A 16646-nucleotide genomic window follows, 5' to 3' on the forward strand; every position below is an offset into this window, starting at 1 on the left:
GAAACGTTAGTGTGTCGTGCCGTGTCGTTGAGAGCGATGATGCTCACCGAGGGAGCACCAGAGGCCAGGCATCCAAGAAAGGAAGGAGCCTTGCCACAGGGGACAGCGGCCGGCGGCTGTGAGAACCACGCACGCGCAAGACGCATCATCAGTTCATGTCACCGCTCTCCAGAACACAGTTTCTAAGGGCCTCCCAACAGCCGCTGCTGGACACCTGTGGACACGGGCAGTGTCCCTTATGGCCGGATGCAGAGTACCCACCTCGCACTTTCTAAATAACGCTGTGGCAGACGTCCGTGCGCCCGGCTCTGCCTGCCTCTCGTCATCCCCTTTGACCAGGTTCCCAGAAACACTCCTGACCCACACTTCCTACCTGCAGGGGAAAGTACCCGCCTCATGGCAGCAAGGCCCAACTTGGTCAGAATCTTTCAAATTTGGCGACAGGAGTCCACCTCTGTCTGTGTTTCTCTCTCACCGTGAGGAAGAGACTGTATCTTACGTGTTTTTATGGCCAGCTTCTCTGCTCTCCTGGGATCTGCCCATCGCCAGGGCTGCCCGGGCCCCGTGAGCGTGCCTCTGGGGGCACAGCTCTGGGGAGCATCCCCATGTGGGCGCCGATGCCCGCCAGGGCCCCCTCTGTCGCCCTGCTCTAATGTCTGTCTCTGGGAGTAACGTCACGTGCTTGCCCTGGAGGAAGGCGAGAACCCGCCGACGCTCTGGTGGATTTTCCCAGGGTCCTTGCTTCCCGTCCCCTAAGTACGCCCGAGCAGCGCACTGACGCCGAATTAGCGCGCTGTTTACCAGGTCCGCGTCGTGACACTAAACAGTGCACGATGAAGGATTTTTAGAGCAAGTCAGAGGCCGTTCGTGTCCTTACGCTCAGTCAGCAGCATCTGAGCTGAGTGGCAGGCATCAGAGGAACTGTAAGGTCTGCTCAGCTCGGTCCCCATGTCCGTCCGTGTCCCCAGCTCCGTGTCCTCACCTCCATCCCATGTCAGCTCCGTGTCCTCGTCCCCATTTCATGTTCACCCTCGTGTCCTCACCTCTGTCCCGTGTCCTCACCTCCATGTCCTCTGTCCTCTGTCTTCTGCTCGGACAGCAGGGTCAACAGAAAGGCCCGAGGGCGCCTGGCTCCTGGAATCACCTGTCCCCCTGCCCTGGGCTAGTGCCGGTGCCCGTGCACATGGCGAACAGCTTCTCTCTGGTTGTGCTGGTGCTCAAGTAAGAGCCGGGAGGAGGGTCACTGTGGCTGTTGGCAGTTTCTGGGGGGAGATGCTGGGTCTCCTTTGTGGCAGCCGTGACCCCTGGGGGGCTGGCAAGGAGCTCCTTGCACATCTGGGGAAGGAGGACAGGGCAAGGCAGGGAGGGCAGGAACAGCTGGTGACCTCTGTCCTCTCACCCGGGCGTGGACCTGGCCCTTCCCCGAGGCCCACGAGCAGCGGCTCTCCAGCTCCCACCAGAACCCGTGGCAGGAGGGGCTGGCCAGGGAAAGGGTTAAGTTTAATTTACCCTGATTTCTATTTAATATCATGCTCTCCCTGCAGGAGCCGGCAGCTGCGAGCTGATTGCGCCCGCTCATTATGCAGCCTGTATCGCTAATGGCCTGTGACAAAGGCACACGGCTCCCAGGCCTCACCCCCGAGAGCCAATTAAACACACACACTCCCTTCCTGTTTGCGGCGCATTACAATGAAATTAAACTGAATTTCAAAATCATTTTCTCCTAAAGACATCTCTTTACAATAATTAATGCATGCTATTCCTTTTCAACTCAAATATTCATCAGCAGCGTGACTGAGTGTTTTAACGCTGACTGCCCCACACTTTCCTTTGCTGCCGCCCGGCAAATCCACAGGGCTTGGGTTCCTGTGCTTTTAAAGAAAAAAAAAACCCTAGAGCTTTTATCTGAATTTAAAAATAAGAGAACCTGGCCACAAAGCAAGTCAGGTTTCCACACAGGGATCATTCAGAGGCCTGCAGGAGGGACGTACAAACCTGCACCTGAGGGACAATGACGGATAGGGGCCTGCTGCTGTCACATCAGCTCGTGGGAACGCCGTGCTCACGAGGGAAGCCAGGCGTGTTAACATGCTGACCGCACCCTCGCACGGAGACAGGGCACCCCGAAACAGGTGACCAGGGCTCCTGGGGCCCGACCACATGGAACCCTCTGCTCCCATCAGGGATCCTGAGGTCCGGCCTCGCTCTGAAGGCTGACAGATGTCCATGCTGCACACCTTTCCTAACCACCTGCACACCGGCTTCCTGTGCCTGGCATGGAGGTTCAGGGGAGCTTGATACCTCCCCTGCAGCTGCCGGGATGCGTACTTCACAGGCACAGAGCAGAGAACCACAGACAGCTGCAGGACCACAGGGTGGACGTGAGACTGGCCGGGACCAGCAAGTCTGGACCCAGTGCCACCTGGCAGTGCGACAGGAAGGGGGCCCCTTGACACCCCCCACCAGGAAGACCCTCCACCTGCCCCCTTCACACCCAACCCTCACCTGGCAGGCCTACACAGCACCCTGAGACTGCCGGGCCCATGCGGGTCCCTGCTGTCACTCGGTGACCTCGGGTCTGTGACAGCAGCAGATGAGAGTGGACACGCGACCCCACCCCTGCACCCATGCTGGTCTGAGCTCAGCGAGGCGCTCATGCGACCGCTGTGCGGCCATGAGACCAGGGACCACAGCCACCAGCTCTCTCCTAAGAGATGCGCGGCAGCCCCATGGCAGCCCGCTCCACCTGCTTTGCAGCCTTTCTCCTCAGCTCTGCTCCCACAGGACAGGGAATGAGGCCGGCTTCTGGCTCTGGGGCTGCATGTGGGGAGGTGTGAACGCAGGTCTTTCTTTTTAGAAAATATTGTCTTAAGATTACTATGAAATGATGCATCGTCAGCAACGAAGTTTTACAAATACAGACGGGCAAAAAGAAAAGGACCACCTACATGCCAGGAGCTCATTCTCAATGAGCTGCAAATCTAATATTCATAATGTCTGCTGTAAAGTCCACATTTTGGGACCGCTGGGGCCAAGGAGGGGAGACGGGGCATCCTGAGCAGCTCTGGGTCCTGCTGGGAGGGCGCCACCTGCACACCAAGCATAGCGCCCCAGGCGTAGGGTGGAGAATAATGTAAAATCACCCAAAAGAAACAGGAACCATGTCCTACCAGGACGACTTGGATCCTGGGGGTGCGGGGGTTGGGCAAGAAGATTTATAAAGCAGGGGGCTCGTGATAGGTGGGAGGGGGGGTGGGGAGGCTCTCTGACATCCAGGCCCTGCTGCTGCCTTCCTTCTAGAGGTTGGTGGGGTCCTGGGGGTAGCGTGAGGATGCAGCTTTGAAGACGGGAGACACGGAGTGCACGCCACCCCATCTCTGCCCTGGACAGAAGATTCTGGGGTGTCCAGGCCGCCCCGCCCGGCCCCCTCCTACCTGTCTTGAACCAGCCATCCCAGGTGAAGGCATGCTTCGTTTCTTCTGGTTTGTCCCAGTATTCGCGGAACACAGATGGCCCCCTGACCAAGAGCTCCCCTTCCTTCTCCTTGAACCCTGGGATCACCTGCAGCATGGGCGAGAGCACACACCTCTCAGGATGGGGACTCCACCTGCCTTCCTTGTGACCCCCCCCAACGACCACACCCTCTTCTGAAATTAGACACTTTGTTGGAAATGACTGAAAAATGCATCTTTCAACGCTGGAACTCAATCAGATGGCTAGGAGCGGTGTCGGCCCCATCATGGCGGGGAGCTGTGTGTCACCCCGCATTCGTCCTCTAGACTCAAAGCCATGAGTCACTGGCCCACGTCACAGGCGGCGCCTGGCTGGATTCGAGCTGCCCATCCGCTTCTCAAAGCTGTGCTCCTGGTATTGATGAATCTCCATCTCAGGGTGTTTCCTGTGCAAACACGGCACACGGGAGGCTCGGGGAGGCGTGGGCAGCCACCACACCACATACACGGCTTCAGTGGCTCCCGTGGGGCCTTCTGAAGTCAGTCACTTTGCTTGGTGAGAAGGAGTCTGAGCACGCAGCCAAGCAAGAGGGGATGGCTCTGTGGGCCGGCCCCAGGTGCCTGGAACAGAGTGGCACCCAGATCACGTGGTCCTGGGAAGCAGAGGTTTGCTTCTCTGCTGTGACCACAGCGCAGGCCAGGAGGAGGCTGGGCTTTACAAGAAACTGAGTGGGACTTCAGTGAAGCCAGAAAAAGGAGGCACAGAGCACCGTGCGCGTCAGGAGGCCCTGCGGGAAGCCATCGTCACACAGAGCAAAGGTGACTGAATGGAGGCCAGGGACACTCTGTTCTGACTCATCAGCTCCCACCTGGAATGAACTTATTCTGGGGAAGAACCATCCCCCACTTAAAAAAAACAAAAAACCAGAGACCCTTCGACAAAGGCTGTCAAACTGTCAGACTCATCTGCCTGAGGCCTGGGCATAGCCCACACTTCTCAGGCCGACGCAGTGGGCGGGCGACCAGAGCCTGCCCCGCACCAGCAGCTCTCGGCTCACTTCCCACTTCAGGGCCCAGCCCGGCGCCCGCCATCCAGCCGGTGTGGAGGAGGTCTGTTTGTTTTCCAACCAAATCATACTTTATTTGAACTTCACCCATTTTCCCACTGCTGCCCTTTATCTGATCCACTGCCAAGGTCAGACTGTTCTCACCAGAGATGGGGGACCCACTTCCAAGCATTGGCCCTGAGTCCCAGATCCAGTGAAAGTAATGTTCAGGGGACACCTGGGTGGCTCAGTCATTAAGCGTCTCCCGTCGGCTCAGGTCATGGTCCCGGGGTCCTGGGATCGAGCCCCGCATCGGGCTCCTTGCTCAGCGGGGAGCCTGCTTCTCCCTCTCCCGCTCGCCCTGCTTGTGTTCCTGCTCTCACTCTCTCACTCTCTGTCAAATAAATAAATAAAATCTTTAAAAAAAAAAAGGAAATAAAACCAACAGAATCAGTAAATACCTGGGTGAATAAAACTGACCATCCTGTTCCTCATGAGTTCTTTCAAATAATTTGGAAGGCAGAAAGCAAACGCTATAACCCCATCTAATGGTGCTTATACCACACGTAGATATTCCACATGACAACTAGGTGGCACAGGGAGAAGGCAAAGTGACCCCATACGGGGGCAACAAAGATTCTTTGCCTGACCAGCCTGTAGTCAGGCTCCCGAACCTTCTCCTAGGGCATCTGAGCCCCTCCTGTAAAATCCAGTTCTAGCAAGAACCTTGCTACATCAGTTTAGCAAGAGTCCCCCACCCTGATACCTGGTCACCCTCAAATCTGCTATCACCTCCAGGTGACATCTGATCACCCCACCCTGCCCTCAGCAGAGATCCTGTCAGATCGGTTTAGCCAGACTCCCCACTCGGCCCTGATGTGTCCCCTCAGCAAGTGTCCACCCCCTGATCCCACCTGTTGCCTGGGAGTGAATGTCCACTGGGCCCGCTGCATTCACAGTTGTGAAACCTCTCTGCAGGGGCCCTACAACTACCCCAATGGTCCTTAATAGAGTCTGCCTCGCCACCTTCAATAAGGGTCACTGAATGTTTTCTCTCTGACTGTAGGAATTCTACTTCTTTGGGGAGTGTTAAGTGCTGAGTCTAAGTAGGTCTCAAAAAGTGAAGTATGTATATTGTAGTCCCTAGAACTACTAAAAAACTGTATAAGAGCAAATGGTCAAAAACTCAACAGGTAAATGAAAATGTAACACAAAAGAATGAGTCCAAAGAGGCAGTGAAAGGGAAGCTGAGCAACGAGGAACCGAGCAGACAAACCATGAGGAGGTAACAAATGGCAGCAGGTGAGGTTCAAGCATCTCAGTAATCATGTTAAATGTACATACAGCTCTGAACACACCAATTAAGAGATTGCCAGACTGGACTGAAAAATCATACATGATCAACCCTATACCGTCTATAAGAAACTCACTTCCAGGACAGTTACCCAGGCAGGTGAGAAGCAAGGGTATGGGACCATACAGACCACAGAACACCAATCAAAACAAACTATACTGACTACAGCTTTATCAACAGCAGACAAAGTCAATGTAAGAACAAAGAACAAGCAGGGTCACCTGACAACAGAATGGTCAGTTCACCAAGAAGACATAACAACTAGAGATGCGCATTCACCAAGTAAGAGACTTTCAGAATACACCAGCAAAAATCCAAAAGCAGAAACAGACAATTACGGTGGGAGAGTCACCCCCCACCCCACGCTAGAAATGGTCAGATGCTCGGGGATGAGCGGGGCCGGGCACCGCCGACCACCTCCAACCACGTGCACGAGACTGACATCTGTGTTGCAACCTGAACCAGCAGCATGTGCATTCACCGAGAAGGCCATGTTTTGGGACACACACACACGCCTTCACAAATTTAAAAGACCTGGAATCCTATCCAGTATGCTTTCTGACTGTAACAGAATTAAACGAAAAATGAGTAACAGGAAGATATCAATCTCCAAACACTTGGAAAATAAACAACACTCTTCTAAATAATCCATGAGTCAAAGAAGAAGTCTTAAGGGAAATAAGAAAATCAGAAAATATTTTGAACTGAATGAAAATGAAAACACATCAAAATTGGCGGGGGTGGGGCGGGGGGCAAGTCCCAACGGTGCTGCAGGGAGATCTGCACCAGTAAATGCGTGAACTGGGAAAGGGAAAAGTAATAGAGAAAACTCAAGGAATCCAAACACAAGTTCTTTGAAGAAGGCTCAATAAACAGATAAACTTGTAGGAAGAATAACAAAGAAAGGAAGACACAAACTGTCCATGAGAGAAATGGGAAGGGGCACTACTGGGGATCACAGAGGCACGAGAAGATTAATAAGGGGGCACCGTGAGAAACGCTATGTGTGTAAATCCAACAACTTAGATGGAGTAAAATCTTTCCTCAAAAACCACACTCTACCAAAATTCACCCAAGATGCATTAGATGACCTGAATAGTCCTATAACCATTACAGAAAATGAATTAATAGTTAAAATCTTCCAAAAAGAAAGCCTCTAGGCCCAGATGGTTTCACTGGTAAATTCTATTCAACATTATAACAAGTATATAATACCAATTACATGCAGTCTCCTCCAAAAAGCAGAAGAGGGAATAATTCCCAACCTATTTTATGATGCTAGCATTACCCTGATACCCAAACAAGACAAAAAAGCACAACAAAAGGAAACCTCAGATGCAAACATCCTCAGCAAAATGCTAGCAGACCCAATCCAGCAAATATAAAATAAATGATGTACCACAAGCAAGTGGGGTTTGTCCCAGGAATGCGAGGCTGATTCAATACTGATTCAATCAACCAACGTGATCTACTATATCAGCAGCCTAATGAGGAAAAATCAGTTGATGTAAAAAAAGCATTTGCAAATATTTCATCCAGGAGCACCTGGGTAGCTCAGCTGGGGAAGCATCTGAGTCTTGATTTTGGCTCAGGTTGTGATCTCAGGGTTGTGAGACTGAGCCCCGTGTTGGGCTCTGTGGTCAGCACAGAGTCTGCTTGAGATTCTCTCTCCCTCTCCCTCTGCCCCTCTCCCTCCTCTAAAAAAAAAAAAAATATTTCATCTGTTCATGATAAGAGCTCTGCATATCATATGTAGAATGGAATCTACAAAAAGCCTGCAGCTAATGTCATATTTAATATTTTCCCATTCAACATCACACTGGAAATCCTCATCAGGGCAATTAAGGCAAGAAAAAGAAATGAAAACATACAGATTGAAAAGACGGAAGGAAAACTGCTCCTACTTGGAGAAAACATGATTGTTGATATAAAAAGTCCTAGAAAAGCTACCAAAATACCTTCTAAAACTACAAAGGGAATTTAACAAGACTACTAAAGGATATGAAACCAATACACTAAAACTGATTGTATTTCTATATGCCAGCAATGAACAGTTCAAAAACAAACAGAAAATGCCACACCTACAATAACTGAAAAAGAAGGAGAGGAGGAGGGTGGCGGGAAGGAGGAGAGAGGAGAAGAAGGATACCTGGTTATAAGTCCAGCGGGACACGAAACACACACCAAAGCAGACCTAAGTGTGTGTGGAGGCATACCATGTTCATGGATCAGAAAGACGCGGCAGAGCAAAGATGTTAATTCTCCCTAAACTGATTTACAGATTTAATGCAATTTTATTTTTTTAAATTTATTTATATTTTTTTAAAGATTTATTTGAGAAAAAGAGAGCACGCACACAGAGGGAGAAGGAGAATCAGCCAACGGCAGATGCTTAACGGACTGAGCCACCCAGGTGCCCCTTTAATACAATTTAAAAAAATATGAGAGAGAGAGAGAGAGAGAGAGAGAGAGAGAGAACGAGAATGTGAACAAGGGGAGGGGCAGAGGAAGAGGGAGAGAAAGAATCTGAAGCAAACTGTGCTGAGCACAGACCCCGATGCGGGGCTTGATCACATGACCCCGAGATCACGACCTGAGCCGAAACCAAGAGTCGGATGCTTAACTGACTGAGCCACCCAGGCACCCCAGATTTAATGCAATTTTGATCAAGATCCCCAGAGGGCTTTTATAGATATAGACAAACTATTTATAAAATTGGTATGGCAGGCCGGGTGCCTGGTGGCTCAGGTCATGGTCCTGGGGTCCCGGGATTGAGCCCCATGTTGGGCTCCTTGCTCAGCGGACAGTCTGCTTCTCCCTCTGCCCCTCCCCCTGCTCATGCTTGTTCTCTCTCAAATAAATAAATAAATAGTCTTTTAAAAAAATTGGTATGGCAGATAAAATAACTAGAATAGCTAGAACTGTGAACGAGAAGAATAAAATTGGTGGCATGGCGCCATCGTTCTGAGACTTACCGTAAAACCACAGGAGTTAGGACTGGTGTTGGCAAAGAAAAAGATGCACAGACCAATGGAGAACATATAACCTAGGTATAGACCCTGCTGAAATACGTAGCACCTATCACAAGTTCAAGAAAGCCTGGGCTGTTTTCACAGGGGACTCCTGTCTTTGGGCATGTGCACCCCTGCACAAGGCCCCCCGCCCCATTTTACTCCAACCAGAGGCCATGCTAGAGAACCTCCAGCACTAGAATGAAGGTTTCCTCATGGGAAGGAGCCTGAATGTCTTCTTCTCTATCAGCAGCAGGTGTTGCTGGAAAGCCCCCGACACCTGCCCAAGTTCATGATAAGGGGTCTGCTCCAACCTTCCGTGGAGGAAGGCGTGGGGGAAGGGGGTGCAGGAAGGCAGGCAGGTGGGCTATGGGCCAAGGGGGCCGGTGTGGAGGGGCAGGACCCATAGCAGAGCTCTTGAGCCTGAAGGCCCCTGGGTCCCTCCTTGGCTGTGGGCTCCCACTGTGTTCTGATGAATGGCTGCCTCCTCCTGGCTGCCCACTGCTCAGGCCTCAGTACATGGGTTGGACTGGAAGGATCTGGACATTCACGCAGGGACGAGGCCCATGGCAGGAAGGAGCATGCTTTCAAGGGTATCTGGAAGCAGGCTCTGGTTGTCGGGAACAGGGAGGCACAGGGCAGCTAAGAGCTTGCAGACGTTCATGGGGCACATCAGGGCCCCTGGCCTTCTTACTTGTGAAGGTTCCCTGTTCGGGGCAGTGCCACCTCCTACCTGGTCCTTGCTAGGGAGGGGGTAACCTGCTGCATCCCAAGAAACAAGGGACACGTGGCTGATGACGGTCGGCCGTTTGTCTGAGGTGAGTGCCTTCGTGGGGCAGTTGGGCTCCCCACCCATGGCAGGACCAGCGCACGTCCAGGCCCTATGGTCCTCGCCCCCAGTCCTCGCCCTGCCGCGGGTCACATGCAGCAGCTGGTGGCACACAGCCGCGACAGATGGCACTGATAGGCAGGGATGGGAGAAGATGCGGGGAGGAGCCCAGGAGATGCTGGTGGCCATCGGGAGGAGAGACAAGCCAGCAGGCTGTTGTCCAGAGTGACAGCTTGCATATGGATAAACACAAGATAATTAATTTTTAAGGGGAAATAAAGGGAAGCAGAGCTCGCTGCTGCTGCCCTGCTCCAGCCCGAATAGCACACGCGGTATCTCTGCGTCGTCAGCCAGAGATGTTTCTACGTGAAGGCCAGCGGGTTACATTCAGCTGTGAAGCCATTTGTCTACGGATGGACCCCGGTGCTGCTGGCGAGGGCCTGGCTCTCTGGAAAGTGAACACTTGGAAAATAGATAAACAGATACGGACAGTGTGTGAGGTGCTCATGGAGTTTAAAGGCGAAGCCAGTGGGCGGCCACAGCACATGCAAGATGCACCACGGCAAACAAAGCCACTGGGTCCTGCAGGCAGACGTGGCATTCACTGCGGCCCAGCAGGGAGATGAGACAGAAGCCAGAGGAACCCGTGAAGGTGGAGCGGGGGGCTTGTCCAGGTAGCAGAGGGGAGCCCACGCTTCCAGCGCCCCCAGTCCTGCCGGACAGAGCGCAGAGCTGTGCGTGGCAGGGAGAGTTGGGTGCCCCCGGGCTGCTGGCCACGTCACCAACCAGCCACAGCCAGGGCAACCCCATGATGGGGACATGGATGAGACATGACGGTTTCCCCACACAAGGACCAAGAGTGGGATCCCAGACTGTGCCCTACAGGGTGCACACATGTGCCCGGCCAGATGTGATGAGAGCCTGGCACAAGTGAGCCACCCTCCTGGGCTGTCACGGTCTTTCATGGACTCCAGGCATTGCCCCGCCGCCATGATCGCTGGCAGACACAGGTCTGTGCTCCTCTCCCCTCCTGCTCTGGGCCTGTGAGAGCAAACGCGGGCTCTCCCCGCTATCTGGGAAGCAGCGCTGGGCCCAGCCCTCCGTCCACTCCTGTCTTCCCCAGGGACACCCCTCTGCAGGGCAGAGCCCCCAGAGCCCCCCCAGCCACTCACTCCTGATTGCTGGTGCTGGGTTCTGGCCAGAGAAGCACCAAGGGCTCCCAGGCTGCACAGGCCTGGGGGACACCTTGCCCTGCACCATCTCTGGGCACCATCACTGCCAACACCCGGTCTCTGGACCTTGGTGGCTCCAGCGGACAGTGTCCGGCCCAGAGTGAGGCTGGATGAAAGAAGGCAGGCATGGGAGAACCCGAGGCCGAGGCGCCCATGGCAAGTTGGCCCAGGGGAGGTTCTCAGGGAAGGTTTCCTGGGCACCTCTGTGCTCCCCACTCGCCATCAGCGCCCGGCACGCTCCTGCTCAGGCGTCCCTGTCCCTCTCTGAGAAGTGTGGATGCCACACCTGTCACTAAGGCCTAAGGTGGTCCTGCCAAGCTCTGGGTCCCCTCACCGTGAAGAGCAAAGGCGCCACCTGAGCCCAGACAGAACCTGAGTGAAGGCCGCACACCTGATGTCGCTTGGTCAACAGACAGGAGGAGCGCACAGTGGTGGGTGAGAGATCCCCGGGATGTGACACAGGCCGTCCCGCACCCCGGCCGCGTGAGGGACACCCACTGGCCCTTGGAGGGGTGGGGGCAGGGCATGTGGACGGCCAGCTGTTCCTCGTACTCTTAGTTTTCCAATTTTTCTGGAAGTTTGAAATTATTTCCAACTAAAACTTGAAAAAAAACTGAGAAACCGTCTTCAGCCATCCTGACTTCTGAATGTTAAATCCGTCAGTCCTCAGCAGTCTGGGCTGTACTGAGAATTTACGTGTCACAGGAGGACTGGGGTTTGCAGGGCAAATGCCGTTTCCAAAGAGGACGTCCCCACTTGAAGCAACGTGTCCTGTAAACAGAGTAGATCCTGGCTTTGGAGACGCTGTCCCTCTACACCTCACCACACGTGGCTCCTCCCCCTCATTAATGACCGAGGTCCCCAATGAGACAACAGGTTAGCTCATTTCCACTGTGACACGTCACGAAAACAACACAGACATGCTTCCTTCAGGATGGCCTGAGCCTGTCCGGGTTCATGCACACGCCACGGTGTCGATGGGCTCCCGGGAAAGACATGGTCGTGAGCAGCTCTCGTGGAGGGGGGTGGGGAGCCAGACAGAAGCTGCCCATGGGCCACTCTCCCTCCACAAGGTCCCAGGGGCGACAGTGACAAGTGTCTCTGAGTCCCCACTCTGAAAGGACAGAGGGAGGGAGATGCAAGGTGAGCACGGCCCTCGCAGGTAGCATGCAGGAGGCCCGAGTCCCATGGTCCGGATGAGGGGTCAGTAACTCAGGCCATGGCTGGCGGCTCCTGCCAGCAGGACCAAGGGAGAGAGGGCAGCCTCCCCGGTCACAGGCTGCACACGGGGACCCTGAGGCCTGCATGTGGTCATCGAGGCAGCTCTGTACCAACTCCTTGAGCAAGCTGGGAATGTTCTAGAACATGCAGCAGGAGCACTGAATCCCCCGTCTTCACGTTTAGACAGAGGTGTGCCCATGGCATGCCCTGTGGGGACGGACTCTGGCTCCCTCAATCCCTCCCGTCCCCACGACCCGCAGGGCCACCCGGGGAAGCACACACTTCCTTCTGTCTGTCAAGGGCCGGGGCTGCAGGTGTTCCTATTTAAGTGCATTCCAGCACTGAGTGCTCTTCAGACCACGGCAGTAAAGATGGACGAGAAGCAGTCAGGCGGGTGGGCTGCACCCCAGCTGCGAAGCAGGTAGATTTCGTTGTAATTGCAGGGGGAGATGCGCCCCGTGTGCGCCTGGAGGCCAGATTGTCAGGGGAACGGCACCGGGGGGACGCAGTGGCAGGGGAGGCTGTCCGTGCTGCTGGCTGGGGACTGACGCACACGCCGTGACGGACCAGGGGCCCTCGAACTCCCCCCGGCCATCCCCGACCCAGCAAACAGGCTGGGTGTCCAGACGGGGAGGCAGCCCATCACCGCACGGACGGCAGGACCACCGGATGCTAGCGCAGGTGACCTGGGCACGAGCACCTCCACGAGGAGTGGCTGAGGCTGAGGGCCCGGAGCAGCTGCAGAAGCCCCGGCAGAGGGTGGTCAGGAAGCAACAGCTACGGTTCAGGGCCTCCAGGCTCTCCTGGAGAGAGGCGGGCGTCTGCCCGAGGGCAGCCAGGAGCCTGCCCGCACACCGTGGAGGGAGCGAGGGTGGGCCTGGAGGCCTGTCCCAGCCGGGCAGCAAAGGCCTCGGGAGCCCGGCGAGGTGCCACGGGCTGGCCCTCCACCCGCGGCCCAGGTGAGGGGTCTTGGGCAGATGGAACACCTCCTTCTTGACGTCACTGTGAACGTTACGGTAGGATTACACTGAAGACCACCCCGTTCCACCCACGTGCTTGGCAGTCTCCTGGACCCCCCACTTGAGACACGGACACCGAGGCCACAGGCGAGGCTGGTGCTGAACGGGAGAGTGGGGCTGCAGGGAGAGAGAAGCTGGTCACTCCTCGTAATAGAGATCCCTTACGTGGGCGTCCAGCCTGCACATCGGCTTAGACAAAGTAATCTCTTTTTAAACCAAAATTCCAGCTCCCGCCAACCCCAGTGTCTTCTGATTACCATTTGCTTATGACTAGCAGATTGTAACTATTAGAATCTTCACTGAAGTAAGACAATAATCTCCCCTTCTCCCCCTGCTTCACCCTCGTTGACTCAGAGTAACGGTGAGAGCCACCACTCAATCCAGCGGCCGGGGGCAACCTTCATGTTTGGGGCTCTGCGAGTCGCCCACACTGGCCTCGCGAGGCTCCTGGAGCTGGCCACACCTGCCCTGCGTTCACTGAGTGGGGACAGGGCCCCGCCTGCACAAGTTTTAACCAGATGGCGCCTACAACAACCTGTTTTAACAAGGGCTGTCCTGAGGCTGTCACAACCTGCCTCGCAGCATCCCTGATGGATGGACCCTGCGGGGCAGCAGGGCAGAGCCCTGGAGGTCGGGCCCAGCACTGTCCCCATGGCCATGGTGCCCAGAAACACCACCAGCCAGCACCTTTGCTGTCAGGAGGGGCCGTCCCTGTGTGGTGGGGGCTCTAGCCCCAGAGCAGAGACCCTCACCCTCTGTGGCTGGCCTGCTGGGCAGCCGTGGCCGTGCGGCCACAGCCACGTGATGCCTGCGTACCCCCCGCTGAGCCCCCAGAGTGGCCCACCTGCGTCTCCTTTTCATTTCCTTCCGCGTGGAGCACATAGGGGCAGCCCTCCTTCTTCGGATTTTCTGAGACAATGCGTACCTCGACGCCTGGCAGCGGGGTCCCCACAGAACCTGCAGAAGAGGGAGGACAGGGCTGCAGAGAAAGCAGAAGACCCCGGAGCCACGGGGACAGGGCTCCGCGTGGTGCATGCGGGTGGCCGCCCGGCTCTGCAGCAGCCAGCACTCAGCCGCCCATGGCCTGTGAGGACCGGCTCCGAATGCTCCAGAGCTCCATCACCTTGGGGAGGCTCTCGGCACCCGGGCTGGAGGCTGGGGTCGCTGCCACGTCCCCGCTAGCAGATGGCTGTGCAGTAAGGGCGCGGGGGACAGTGGACTGTCCCTGGGGGGCATGAAGAGCACCTGTGCACACGAAGGCCCAAGAGGGATGGAGCTGGCAGGTGGAGAATGCCACCAGCATTCTGGTTCATTTATTAGGCACCCACGGTATGCTCAGTGTGTTTATCCCACCCGGAGTACCCGGTGGAGTGGCCTGCTGCACACCGAGTCCCCACGGCCACTCTAACAAAGGACCAACGTGGGCAGAGGTCCTGACACCAAATGCCCAGCATCTGTGAGGACTCACATCAAGGCTTCAGGCCCTTTATTTTAACCACTGGAATCAGTGAGGATCTGGCATGGGACAAATGCCTGGAAGGCTGACTGTACAGCTCAACATCAGCTCAGGATTCTGGGATCCAAAGTCCTGGGAAGGTCAGTTACACAGGCCTCGTGTTGCCAGAATGGCACCGCACTGTCCTTATAACCTGTCTTCTGCATCTGAGGTCCTGGGGGGCGGGGAGGTCAGGGCTGTAACCAGAGGGCTCTCAGCTGTCCCACACCCTGGTGGCCTCGTGCCTCCACTCTGGTCAGGAGCCCGTGTCCCTGCCTGATGGGAAACACACCGATCAGCTCCCTCCCATCCCCCTGTCTTCTTGTTTTGCTTCCAAAGATTTTAAGTATCCAAGTTAAATCTATATGAGATACAATGAGTCATCACAAAGTACATTCTGCACATTCACAATGCTGGGCAACCATCACTGCCATCCAGTTCCAGAACTTTCCATCACCCGGAAGGAAACCTGAGCCATCAGCAGCTCCTCTACCCCCGACCCCCCGACCCCCCGACCCTTGCCTGCATGGATCTGTGTGGATCTACCTGCTCCAGACTTTTCCCATGGAGTCTGGGACGTGGGCCCTCCCCAGTCCTCTGGCGGTGCATCTGCTCACAGCCTGTGGCCACACAGGCACCAGGACACTCGAGATGCCAGCCGGGAAGCCAGGGAGTTTCATCTCCGGTGTGCAAATGAGACACGGGGACCAGATACGAGAACTGGCCTGTGAGCCCGGCCCCTCGAGCCCTGCTTCTGGCCTGGCTCAGCACAGGCCAGTGAAGACCAGATGCCACTCCACACACGGTCTAGACACGCTTTCCAGGTGACCTCGAGCTCCTTTCCTTTTCTAGATTAAATGAATGGTCCCTTTCCTTGTGGATTCTTTTCAGCAACAAGCTTAACTCCTCCCTTGTGTACGCTGCTCTCCCCAGGCCTTGGGCCTGTGCAGAAGGGCTGACAGACACGCGGCTCGGTGGCGGGCCAGGGTCCGAGGTCCTCACACTACTCCCACCTGCTGGTGCGTTATGGCCGGACCTCAGCAGGCTGCCCTCGGTGTTAGTCCTCAGTGACTACAGTGTGTGGTCGTGATTCATGACGAAAACGTGTTAAAGCCACAGAACAGGTTCAAGGGAGAAGGCAGATGGAGTGCAGCAGACGGAGAGGCCAGCCAGGAGGATGCTCAGACGGGCCGTGCGGACCCCACCAGCCCCACCAGCTGCACGGGGCTGCCGCTGGCCCTGACAAGACAATGCTTTCTTGCTGCTGCCCCAGGGTGAGGAGCCTCGACACAGAGAAAACACCAAATACTGTCATCGGCTGACTACCTCCTGAGGCTGGTCAGGTGCCTGCCAGAGGCAAAGAGCCCCACGAGTACTTGGCAAGGATTCGGGAAGAACGATTGCTCATCAACTTCAATACAGAAGCTTCAGCAGGACCCCTGGCCTCACTCAGAAATAAAAGCTGGCTCTTCCTCCCCTTTCCTGCTGAGCTCTGCAGCAGTGTGACCCTTGCTTGGCCCCGAGCCCTCCCAGTGCTGCCTCCTGAAGGATGAACCCTGCTCTCATGTTCCCATCCCCGGAGGGAAGCAAGCAGAGGCTCCCTCCAGGCCCTGGGGCCACAGGGCAGGTGTGTGGCCCGGGCTGCCTCCAGCCGCCTGCAGCCGCCTGCAGTGGCTGCTGGAGAAGGTCAAGGGCTCCACCCGACATCGCCGGCTTCCGAGCCAGTCACAGTGGTGTGTCCCCAGATGACTCACAACTGTCTGGCTCGGCTACAGATTGGAGCTTCCCATGACCCCCTCGTTGGGCTCAATAATCTGCTGGAGCGGCTCACAGAACCCAGCAAAGCACTGTTTCCTACCACCCCCTTCTTATGAAGGTCATGACTCGAACAGCAGATGGAAGAGATGCCCAGGAAGGGGGGGTCCCCGAGCTCCCGGCCCCCAAGGCACCACCCCCAGCACCTCCTCTGTGCACCAGCGTCCACAGG

At 55.6% G+C, this 16646-nt stretch overlaps 1 protein-coding gene across 4 annotated transcripts in view; it reads right to left on the minus strand.

The window, feature by feature from the left end:
- The window catches only part of ACSF3 (acyl-CoA synthetase family member 3), a 55286-nt gene that overhangs the window by 13744 nt on the left and 24896 nt on the right, over positions 1–16646 (minus strand). For all 4 annotated transcript variants that reach the window (XM_027620011.2, XM_027620010.2, XM_027620014.2 and 1 more), the window contains 2 exons: positions 14009–14121; positions 3435–3561 (listed from right to left, as the gene is read on the minus strand). In XM_027620011.2, the coding sequence (XP_027475812.1) occupies positions 3435–3561; positions 14009–14121 (240 nt within the window). The remainder of the gene's footprint in view (positions 1–3434; positions 3562–14008; positions 14122–16646) is intronic.

This window comes from Zalophus californianus, chromosome 17 (assembly GCF_009762305.2).
Source record: "Zalophus californianus isolate mZalCal1 chromosome 17, mZalCal1.pri.v2, whole genome shotgun sequence".
Taxonomy (NCBI): Eukaryota; Metazoa; Chordata; class Mammalia; order Carnivora; family Otariidae; genus Zalophus; species Zalophus californianus.